The sequence below is a fragment of the Peromyscus maniculatus genome, chromosome 10, assembly GCF_049852395.1.
Source record: "Peromyscus maniculatus bairdii isolate BWxNUB_F1_BW_parent chromosome 10, HU_Pman_BW_mat_3.1, whole genome shotgun sequence".
NCBI lineage: Eukaryota > Metazoa > Chordata > Mammalia > Rodentia > Cricetidae > Peromyscus > Peromyscus maniculatus.
Window position 1 is genome coordinate 89,028,744 of NC_134861.1, and position 12,654 is coordinate 89,041,397.

Sequence of the window (12,654 nt, forward strand, 5' to 3'; positions counted from 1 at the left end):
CTTCTGCCTCTCCAGCATCTCCAGAGATCACCATACCATACATTTCTATCTCCGGAAAAGATCAACACCCAAAATTGTAGCAATGATGTCTAATGAACAAGTGTATCTTTTGTACTAACCCCCCAGTAAACAAAAACATAAATTTGTGATCATCTGTACATAGCAACACAAATTAAGATCTGGTTAAATAAATAAGAGGGGACTGTAGCCTAGCCAGGTTGAGACACAGACTTTACTATCCACCAATATCTCAGCTCATCTAAAAACCTAATTTAAGTAATACTGGGACTCCAGTGACTATCAGAGGTTTAGATATGGCTCTTATTGTATTGATTAGTGCTTCTATTGGTTGGCAGAGAAAAATATGGCTGAGAAAGTTTAGGAAGGAAGGAAGAAAGCCTTCCCCCAAGAAACCCATGAACTAATATCTACTCCTTTAAGCATCTCTAGTGTGGCAGGCTTAGGAAAATTAATTAGTGCTCTCAGGGACTTATGGTCTGGTCTAGCAAGGCTACCAAGAGCTTGAACAAATGCTATAAATTGTGAGAGTGTTCACAGACACAGTGGAGTCCAAGAGTGGTTGAGGAGCTGTACCTGGTAAGGGTCAAGGACGAAATGGATTCATCCCTAAGATGGATCCCTGGCTTCATGAACGTGGTTTGAAGAAGTCAGAGCAGATCAGGAACTTCAGGAGGGGAGTGGAATGTGAGATCAGGGTGGGGAAGCCAGTGGCTGGACCTGGAACTGGGAAACTCAGCCTGCCCTTGGAGATCGGGAAAGGCCATGTAGCGTCTGCATTTTGTTCTGTTGGAAATAACGATGCACCACAGAGTAGGTATGAACAGAGAAGCACACAGACAGTGTTCTTAAGGCAGATGAGTGTTTTGAACTCGGCCAACAAGTAAGTATGGCTGTTGTAGAGGTGGAGCGGGAACATGTGTTGGGAGCCTGTGTCGTTTACATTCCTCATTGCTTCCATGCAAAGCCATCAGAGCCACCGCTGAACAGCCAGAAATAGATTTCTGTTGACTCTCTGAGAGACCTGGGCCAAAAGTGACTTTAAAGTGGGTCTGGTTGAAATAAGGATCTAACATGATGGAAGACAAGGAAGTATAAAGACATTTCTGAGACTTTGAACTGAGCCCAGATTCACTTCTATTCATGGTCATTATATTTTTCCTTTCCAAATTGTTGACTAATAACCCTAGACTATCAGTTTCTATTTATCTAATTCTCTTATGTTCGTGATAAAAAGAATGGTGAGAGATTCTTATGAATGGTACCCATACTTAGGCTTAATTAGTGCCCAGTGTTCCCAGCACACAGTTAGGCACAGAGCAGCCATCCATTGCAAACGTTAGTAGATCTGTCTAAAAACATTGTACTGCTCCCGCACATCCTTCTCGTCACTGGTAAATGTTGACATACATAACGGCAGGGAGCTGGCAATTGAAGTTAGCCATGCTTTTAGTATCTAGCGGTAAATCCTGCTCTTTGGATGGTGGCTAGTGCTAGTCAGTGTCATTTTCTTTTCAACCTGCTCAGATGGTTTCTGCTACTTAGCAGCATATAAAGAAATTTCAAGTCTGCAAGCCGCGTGTCTGTCCTCCCGAGGTTTCAGGCCAATCAATAGTTTTTACTCTGGGTATCGACAGCTCTCTGCTGAATGCCCTTGTCTTTGGCTACGTGGGCTGACTGTTGTGAAATGGATTACATGCTTTTATTGCCACTTGGGGTTTAATCAGTGCCCAGCATGTTCTGGGCATGGTGTACCTGTGACTTTCTTTTGCCTTTTTAATCACTCAAGACATGGGGCTATTGATGGTACTGCTTTTGTGAGTCGCAGACCTCAACTGATCAGTTTTTTAACTCAGAGCTTCTGCTTCCTTGCAGGATGCCACGATTTGGAAGCCTGATTCATGCCAGAACTGCCGTTGCCATGGTGATATTGTGATCTGCAAACCTGTTGTTTGCAAGAACCCTCGGTGTGCCTTTGAGAAGGTATGGTTTCCTAATTGTGTCCCAAACTTACTGGGAAAGTCAGCAAATGATCAGGTTTCTAAATCTTTTGGGTCATGTTTTTACATCGATTCCAGTCTCTAATTGGAAACTAAACGCAACAAAGTAGAGAATTTTAGCATTCCGCAGGTAAACATATCTTCATTTTCACTTATTAACCATTTATTCCTAGCAAAGCATGTAGTTAGAGGTTTTAGAGATGTCACTGCCTGTAGTATGATGGGAGATTAGTGTCCAGTCCCACTTTACAGTGAGAAAAGTAAAGCCTGGAGACTTGAAACAATTAGCTGTGACTATACAATTAATAAACTCCAGCTCCGGGATTTTACCCTGGTCTGACAGGTGCCGGAGCTGCTGACAGCACTCATGGCATCTCCGCACCATCCACTGGCTTGAAGTCAGGCCTGGCTTCGTAAAGAGGGGTTTGCAGAAAGAGTCTGGGTCTGTTGGCAGTGTTGCTGGGCTGCTGGACCCATGGGAAGCAGCAGAGCCCCAACTCCAGCCTCTCCTTATCCAGGACATCTCCCCTCTTCTCTTCTGCTCTGTAAACGTTTTCAGTTTTTTTTTTTTTTCTCAGTATATACCAGTTTTGTTGGAAAACTGTTTTTCTGGATGCTGACTCTTTTCGAGTTAACCTATTTTTTTAAAAGCTTAACTTTTAAATGCAAAAATTGAAACTCTCCGGAGAGGACCAATTATTTTCTTTAAAAAGCATTCTGTCAGTCTCACAAGCACGGTTCATTTTTCTAGTTTAGCCCCTTCCCCCAACAATTAATCTTGAGTCTTTCTGCCTCTCATGGTAATAAAGCACTCTCTTTTTCTCCCTAACATTAGAATGAAAACGTGCTTTATAGATAGTTAGGGTTTCTATTGCTGTGATAAAATACAATGGCCAAAAGCAACTTGGGGAGGGAAGGGTTTATTTGGCTTGCATATGTCAGGTTATGGACCACTGAGGGAAGTCATGGCAGGAACCTGGAGGCAGGATCTGAAGCAGAGGCCATGGAGGAACACTGCTCACTGGCTTGTTCTTCATGGCTTCTTCACTTCATTTTCTTATGCCCAGGACTACCTGCCCAGGGGGTGACACCACTCACAGTGGGCTGGTCTCTCCCACATCAACCATTAATCAAGTTAATACCCCACAGACTCACCTGTAGGCCAATCCTAAGGAGGCATTTTCTCAGTTGTGACTCCCTCTTTCCAGGTATGTCTAGGTTTGCGTCAAGTTGACAAAAACCAACCGGCACAGATGTTTTTTAATTTCTGCATGGTATATTTCTGAGAAGCAGGGAGTGTGTAGATATTTACATTTGCTAATAGTCTGTTATATGCCAAGGATCTTTCTACCATATGAAACAAATATTTCTAGGAAATTACTATTTATAAAGGCCATGAAGAGAATCCTTTTCCTATTTCATGGGGATATTTGTTATTATAGAAGAGACCCTGAATTAAATGTGAGTCCGGATTATATTGTTGAAAACTAAACTCGGTTTTTAATATATTTAATATATTACCATTATATGTTAATAGTTCAGAGTAATAGAGTTAATTATGGTAGTTCCTGTCAAATTAGTGAAACTCTGTGCCAGCTGTTTACCTATCTTGGGAATGATAACTAGAGTAAATAAAGAACTAGAAAAATGTAACGGCAAAAGAACGATCGATAAATGGGAAATGAAATAAGCAGGTACTTCAAAGGGAGTACAAATGGCCAATAAATGCATGGAAAAATGTTTAAGCTCTTTAGTCATCAGAAGAATGCAAATATAATCTTCTCTCATACCAGGGGTCAGTGAACTAAATTCAGCTACATCTTATTTTGTATTAATTAAGAATATCTGGGGCTGGAGAGCTTACCCAGTCAGTAAAGTGCTTGCCTCACAAGCTTGAGGTCCCAAATTCCATGTCCAGAATCCAAGTTAAATATACAACAAAACCCCAAACTGGGCATAGTGGTGTGTGTGTAATCTCAATGCCAGAGGGCAGAGACAGGCAGATCCGTGGGACTTGCTGGTATCTTAGCCCTTGAGAGGCCAAGACAAGGGGATTCCAAACTCACCCTCTCTGCTTAATCTTTTTAGCTTCTCATGATCACTCTGCTTCACATATTGAGCTGCCTGGATATTCTCTAAATAAAGGAACACACACACACACACACACACACACACACACACACACACACACACACACAATCAAATCAACCAAACAAGAACAGTGGAATGCAAAGACCCTATAATAGAAGTATATCTGATATATAAATATATATATACACAGACAGACACTCTCTCTCTCTCTCTCTCTCTCTCTCTCTCTCTCTCTCTCTCTCTCTCTCTCACACACACACACACACACACACACACACACACACACACACACACACAAAGTATATGTAGAATCATATAAAACAAAAAGAATTATTTTACATCTTTTAAATGACTAAAGTATCAAGGCCATAGTTTGGAAAAAATTATATGAAGTCTGTGTTCTGTGTCCATAAATAAAGTTTTATTGAGACACAGTCACCCTCACCTGTTTCTTTACTGTCTTTACTACCTTCATGGTAGTTATCGCAGCTCTGATGTGCACTGCACGTGGCCCCTGAATGCTAACATTGACTCTCTGACTTCTTACAGATAGTTTCTGATTCCTGTTCTGTATCAAACTCTGGAACTCACTTTTTCTCAACTCGGTAAACTCTTTCTCCCAACTCCTCAGGCCAGATAACTTAAATCACCCCTAATTCCTCTCTTTCCCCCCGCATCTCACATCCTGCACACTTGCAAATTTCCCAGCTCCTCCTCTCCAGGCTGTGCATCATAGGCATGCTCTCTCTGCTCTCTCGCAGGTCATTTCCCTGGATTCCCACAGTACCCTCTTAACTGGTTTGGCTGATTCTGAACCTGCCCTTTTCACAGTGACAATGGTATAGCAGCCAGGATGATGCTGTTCAAATGGAAGCCAGCTCACGTTGCTTCCCTCTTTAAACCTCTCCAGTGGCCTCCCTTCCCAATTAGAATAACTGCTCACAATGTACTTCATACCGCTTTGTAGACCTCTAATTAATCTTCTGTTAGCCTTCCACTTCTTCACTCTGCTTTAGAAATCGAACCTTATTGCTGTTCCCTGGACACACACACACACACACACACACACACACACACGTTTGTATGTTTGTACATGTGCATCCTTCCCCCACACCTGAGAAAGAACACTTTTAGTGGGAACAGCAAAGTGCAAAGTTCTCACAGCAAAAGCAGTATATGATGTGTGGATATCATGTGTACATATTTGAGTGTGTGTGTGCGCGCGAGCATATGTAATATATGTCTGTGCATAAATTCATGGCTTAATCCCTCATTTTCTTTGAGTCTTGCCTGAATGCTATTCTATTAATTTCAACTCTCCACCACCAATTTCACACATTTCAACTTCTTTCATATTTCCTCTCTCTTTTTCTTGACACTAATTGCTAGCTAACATACTATATATTTTACTAATTTCTTCTGTACTGTCTCTTTTAGTCATTGCATCTCCGTAATATCTGCAATCATACCTGACACACAGTAGGCCCTCAGTAAATACTGTTGAACGATGTATAGGAGGATGAATGAAAGATGAGGCTAGAGAATAAGTCCAACATTATAGAGAAGTTTGAAGCTATACTAGGTAGCTTAGAGTTTAATTTTTAAGATGATATAGTGTAATAACATCATGTGTGAGTGGAATATCCAGGTTTCCTTCTAGAAGGATCTTTCTGGTTTTCCAGAGTTAATATATGATACTATTAATGAGAATGTCAATCCAGAGGCAATGAGAATAACCCAGGAGAGAGAACAAATACATGAACTACTGCATTGTGTAGGGATCGAGAGGAAATGTCAAGTGAAATACATATCTAGGGTTAGACAGCAGAACTTGATGAAGGCTTAAAGATGAGGAATAAGAAAGGGAGGAGTGACTGCTGTATTTATGACCTAATGAGTCTCCAACTGATTATTTAATATATATATATAGCTCTATTTATCATCTACCATCTACCTATAATCCTATCTGTCTATATCTATCTATCTATCTATCTATCTATCTATCTATCTATCTATCTATCATCTATCACCTATCTATCTCACACATGGATACCAGTATTTGTAGAGTGACCCAAAGAGGAAAGGAAGAAGATTTTGCTTTGCCTTCTTAGTTTTTGATAGTTTCAGGATCAGGTCAGGAGGGGTGGGGATGACTCAGGCTGCAGAGAGAAGCTGAACTTATGTGGTTAGATGTGAAGAGAGCCAGAGAGCCGGAATCAATGAATTAGAAAGGTCCTTCTCGAGAAGAACAGAGTGGGATCCAGAGCATGGAACTGGAGTGGGTAGAGGTAGAAAAACAATCCTGTTTCCTAGGATTGGAAAGGAAGAGCCATGGGTGGGTACAGTACAGTTAAGTATGAGGGCAAGAAGGGAGTAAGGTGATATTGTAGTTCAGTGATGACCATCCGACGGGAGCCACTCAAGGGAGAAAAGACTTCTTGGAGGTCACTGTTCGAGTGGTGTCAGTCTGTCAAAGTCTGGGGCTATAGAGCAGCTTGACTCATGGGAGCCAAGAAGCAAAGAGAAGAATCTGCTTCCACTTATGAGTTTTGCCCTTTCTTCTTCCTATCCTATATCCAAGGCCCTAGCTTATAGGATAGTGTCACCTGTGGGGGACCTGCCCCCACTTTACCCTGGGTACTCTTGAGGAGAGAGGGATAAGAAAATATCAGGTGAAAAGAGAGACCTAGTTGACTAGAGGAAACACAGAAACACAGGATAGCTTTGGGAGGACCTGGGTCAATACCCAATGGCCCAGAACTTTATTCAAAAGGGGTTTTTATAACAGTGCCAAGGGGCGAGACAGAAGATCTCCATCTTGCTAGATACAGCCGAGTGCAGACCCTTCCAAACACCTGGTAACCACGCCCGTGGTCAAGTCATCCCTTTATGTAGCCCTGCTGGTAAAGCTCAGATTCTGTGACCTTGAGTAATTTGGGCCTCCACAGTCACCAACTCTCAGGGAGGGGCTCCTCATCCTATCCTCTGTGGCAATGCACTCGGGGGAAGTACTTTATTAATTTCCTAAGTGCTTCTCAATGCAAGCACGTGGGCAGTGACTAGCAGCTGCCACAGATTGTATGAGAGTAGAGAATGCTAGGGAAAGGGAGTGGCCGAGGTCAGGTAAAACATTAGTGGTGGTGCTGAGGACCTGCAGGAGCACATAACTACCAACCAGTGGGAGTTCCCACTTGCATTATGATGTTGTTCCCATGGCAGTTCAAGCCAACTCCTATAAAAGAAGAAGAGGCACAATACATCTTGGACTAGGACTTGGCTGTGCTAATGAAATAAAACAGCGAAGACATGGGAAGTGGCAGGTGCTGGGGAGAACGGGGCCAACTCGACACTGAACATATGCCAAGGAAAGATGTGCTCAGGCCTCTCTTTGCAGGAATGGTGAGTGGGAATGAAGATGAGAGCCAGCTGAACCCTGGGAACCTTGAATGCAGAACTGAAGGTTTCCGGTCTGCAGCAGGTTAGAGGGTGGGGAGATGTCAAGTTTGACCACGGCCCCAAGGCTCTCAGGAGAAATAGAGAGAAGGATTTCTTAAACTGAGATGATCATGAATGTACGAGGGTAGAGTGTGGGTCTTACCACTTTCACATTGAAGTTGTTCAGGGTGGTGCTTAGAAACAGAGGCAGAACGTAGATGCCAAGGCTTCTGTGAGTGAATGTGAGAGAATGATCAGCAAAGGTATTTACTTGGTAAAATTGTAATAAACTATGTAAACACAATTAATATGTGTAACTATTATAGCTTGTACATATAGTCTACATGTTTGGTGTGATAACTCTTTTATACATTGTTTTCATTTGTCAATCATGGTCTGAAAATATTAACTGGAAAATTCCAGACATTAATAATCCACATGTGCTAAGTTGTGTGACATGGGATCAGTAAGATGACTCATCAGGCAAGGACACTTGCTGTTGTGGATGTCAATCTGAATTGGATCCCTAGGAACTATAGGGTGGAAGGAGAAAGCCAACACTTATAATTTGTTTTCTGACCTCCATATGCATGTCTTGGCATGCATGCATCCATCCAGATAACCCACATAATTAGACAAACAAATGTAATAAAAACTTAATAAGAATTGTGTGAAATTATGCACAAAAATCTTTTACTAGTTATCTTAGGGCACTATTGCTGTAAAAAGAAACCATGACCACAGCAACTCCTATAAAGGAAAACATTTAATTGAGTTACTCAATTAGAGTTCAGAGGTTTATCATCATCATGGTGGGAAGCAAGGAAGCATACAGGCAGACATGGTACTGGAGCTGAGAGTCCTTACATCTTGATCCAAAGGCAACAGGAAGTAGTCTGTGATCTGGGATCTCAAAACCCGCCTCCACAGTGACACACTTCCTCCAACAAGGCCACACCTTCTAATAGTGCCACTCCCTTTGGGGGCCATTTTCTTTCAAACCACCATACTAGTACACTCCATCCTGTCAGGTTGTTCCTTGACCCAACGCATCCAGGCTGTGTATGCTTCTTTCCCACTGGTCATTTAGTGGCTGTTTTGATATGGCAGAGTTTACATTCAATTAACTCTTATTTTACTTCATAATTTCCTCAAAGCAAAAGAATAGAGATGGTGACAGTTTGTATATACTAAATGGAAATCCCAAAGTGTTCCCCTTAAGTGAATTGGTAAAGTTGTCAATTTATTATGGAAAGAAATGAGTGTTGAGACTATCAAGATCTGTAATACATTCACAATTATATAACTTTTATTATAGCATATTATTATGTTTCGAGAATTGTATTATTACATAGCTATTATTGTTAATCTTACCGTTTTTAGTTTACAAATTAAATTTGACTGTAGGTATTTATGAATGGGGGAAAAGCATAATACATCTAAGGCTTGGTATGTCTGCAGTTCAGGCACCTATTGGGGGCCCTAGGACACATTGCCTGTGGAAATGAGAGCACTGAGTATGTCTTAGCTATAATCATTAAGTTGTCCTCATTATTATCATTAGTTGATTCTTCCAGAACCTAAACAAACCATTTTGCTGGCTTCTCTGCAGTCTCTGTTGATAGGTCTTGTTCATGCAACCACTCCTCAGTGCTGTAGTGTAAAGCTTGGAGGGACTGTAGGCCAGTGTGCTCAGTGTGTGATGCAGCCACCCCAAGTCATGTGAGCAGGTGGCAAGAATCCCCGTGTCTCCATCTCCAGCTACTTGTATACAGCAGTCTTGCATGAGCACTTAGCTCATGTCTAATGTCCCCCCTCCCAGACATTCAAGCTAAGAACCCCCCTCCTCCTCTTCAAATGCCACTCACAAATAAATAATATTACATTTTGAAATGCTTTTGTGAAGGCTAAATCTGAAAGTTAGTTTGTTCTCGAGAATGTGGAAAACTAATATTTGGGGGCATGATATACCCCTTGGAATTATCTGTTCCACCTGCATTTCTCTCTTGCTTTTTGAATCTTTGTTGTCAAAAACAATTGGATTATCTCATTTCCTATCTCTATGAAATGCTTAGTGGAAATTATGCTAATGTCGTTTCCATTGCTATCTTGTCAGAGATTAAAGTGTAGCTTCCTTTTTGGGTTCAGAAGACACCCTTGTGAACCATTGTTAATGTTGCATAGCATGGGGGTTTCATACAATCTCATATAAATGTTATTCTTTATCCATAAAATAAGGATAATTTGATGATTGCTGTTATGGATGAATTTTGTAGTAGATTTACAGTTGTAAATTATTCCTCATTTCTCGCTTATTCTTTCAGATGTAGTTAGATGAACTGAGGGGTCTCTTGTTTTCATTCTGAGTAGATGCTTTGTAGACCTTCATCCTGCAGGTGGACATGTCTTCCTGGCTAATGCAGATCTTCAGGCACTGTGGTCAGATGACTCATTGCCCATTTGTCCACATCTCTGAACTATGGGAAAGATCTAATAGGTGGAGCATTAGATCCTAAAGATAACCTCTTTGTTCTCATTGTTAGTCCACTTCTTTTTGTCAGCGTGTGTGGTCCTGGGGATGGAACTTAGAACCACACATGTACTGCAGGTGCTCCCCCACAGAGCTGTATCCTTAGCCTCTAACTTTAAGCCGATTCTTCACAGTAGCAGATGCATTATTAGTTGACATCAGAGACAAATCCTGATGTATCTTCTTTTTTTATAATATCATGAGCTGCAATTATAGAAGCCGCAAGAACAGTTCTTTACTGGCACCCAGGAATCTTAATCAGTTTTCCTTGGTACATCATGCATGACCCCAGCACGGTACTAGTTCCTGTTAAAACTTTGTCCTTCAACTTCCGTCCCTATTCTCTGCTTCCAGAAGTGAACCAAAATGTTTAGACACTCAATTCCATATTCCCTGCTCCCGCATTAGACCTTGCTCTTCCAGCTCTGTAGCAGTTTCCTGCTCCAGAATCTTTTGTTCTCTTCCAACAGAAGCTAACAATACTTAGCAAAATAAGCCCCTTTCTCACTCCATCCGCTTTGCTTGTGTGAAGGATTTCTAGCGGAAATAATTCACCACTCCATTACATTTACATGTGAAAAGGCCCAGAGGATTGTTATTTTTTTTTGCTCCAAAGAAATTACTTTCCAAAAAAGCACCTCTTGACAGAGAATCCTTTGTGTTGGTGTATTTACTTTACCTTGTCTGTCATTGTTAACTGTGGAAACTCAGGAGGTTTAGGGAATCTCAGATACTCGGGTCTGATGAACTAGCATTTGCTGTTGTGATTTCATACTGAGCTGCTTTCAAATACCCAGGGAGAAGTGCTGCGGATTGCCCCCAACCAGTGCTGCCCCAAGTGTGTGCAGAGGAGTCCTGGCTCTTGCCACCACGAGGGAAAAATCCACGAGGTAAGTGTTCTGTGTGCTAAGGCTCAAGGTTCACTTATGGGTCATTGACAGAAGAAAGCTGAATGTTCAATCTGGCTTGCTAACAGGTGGGCTTTTCCCTTTTCTTCCTTGTGTAGTCTGACTACAGAACCAGATATGGGAGGCTCATTTTGTTTTCTGTGGGTGCTGAGGGTTTTTTGTTTGTTTGTTTGTTTGTTTTGTTTTGTTTTTTGTTTTGAACAGGATGAAAAGTGTCCTATTCATCCCATAAGCTCTATGTAAATATTTGTGCATTGAGTTTGTGTCTGCATAAAGAGTAGCTGAGAATGTTGATGCTGAAAAGCTTGCAGTGTTGAATAATAACAGTACCACCCTCCTTTTGGATATTCCACATGGATTTTCATTTGATAATTGTCTATAACCCTGAGCTGGTTGGTGAGCAGGGCAGATGTGACTACTCCCATGTTAAAGTTGAAAAATATTAAGATGCAGATAGCTTGAACCATTTGTCATTGTCATATTACTTGTTAGTAAATGACATAATCTAGGTGTGAATTTGGTCTTTTGACTCATAGTTCAGGGATGGTTCCCTTAAGATACAGTTTTTCAGTCTCAGGACCATCAACCTTTGAGGCTTTGTTTTGGGGTCATCCTAGGGACTATAGGGAGTCCAGTGCCTTCCCTGGCTTCTCCTCACTAGATGTGATGAGCAACCCTCAGTCACAACAACTAGGGAAGTCTACAGGCATGGCCAAAGTTCCCTTAGACTATTACCCTTCCCTCTCAGACTACTACCCTCCCCTCTCCTTCATCAAGAGCCAGAGTCCTGAGAATCTGTCCCTTTCCTCCTCAGATCATATTTCCTAGATCCTATAAGCTTAACTGTAGATACTAAATACTAATTCAAATACAACATTGTGAGATTTATAGTAGAAATTATGAAGATAGTTCCTTTCTACACTTGCTAAGGCTCACCCTGTTGTACCAGGTAAAGTTGAGCACAGTGAAGAGGGAGAGGCTCTTTGCTTTAATGCTCATCTTCCACCTGATACAATACGTTCCTGGAGTTAGCATCTCTGCCTATTCAGGAGAGAGCGTGGGTTAGCAGGATTTGATAAACCCACTCTCGGGTGCTATTCAGTATATGTACCTAAAACTCAGCGAGTACAATGCTCATGTCTCCAAGGGCCAGATCATCTTACTCAGCCCACTGTCTCCTAGTAACAGTAGGAAACATCTCTTTCCGTTCTACACAATGTCTTGCTGAAAGACACCCAAGCAGGACCCACACTGGGAATGTCACGATCCCACCTGTCAATATGTGCTGCTTGAGCCAGTTTGTTCTGTAGGGTGGTGGGTGTCACCTTGAACTGCCACATATGATCCCTGTGAAGCAGAGGTGTTCCTAGGCTGGCTGGTGATGGAATTAATGCCATTTCATCATGACGACTGTTGTTCAAGTTGACTGAAATCTATGCTGGATATTTGACATGCAGGAGAAACAAAATACAATCAGGATCAGGGCTGGGAGAGAGAAAGCTGGACACATCCAAATGACTTGATGCCAGAGATAGGTACTTAGAGATGTTCAAAAAGATTTAACAGCACCCTTGCAAGGGTTACCCTCACAATTCAGCATGGATCATCTGATGGGCACCATCTCTTTACTTGTGTTACATTTGTACACATTATGATCTTGTAATCTTTGAGT

The 12,654-nt window shown here is 41.7% G+C and overlaps 1 protein-coding gene across 1 annotated transcript in view; it reads left to right on the top strand.

Moving 5' to 3' along the window:
• The window catches only part of Fras1 (Fraser extracellular matrix complex subunit 1), a 420,836-nt gene that overhangs the window by 147,518 nt on the left and 260,664 nt on the right, over nucleotides 1-12,654 (top strand). Inside the window, exons 3-4 of the mRNA XM_006975359.4 lie at nucleotides 1,894-2,001; nucleotides 10,872-10,964. Coding sequence (XP_006975421.1) covers nucleotides 1,894-2,001; nucleotides 10,872-10,964 — 201 coding nt within the window. The remainder of the gene's footprint in view (nucleotides 1-1,893; nucleotides 2,002-10,871; nucleotides 10,965-12,654) is intronic.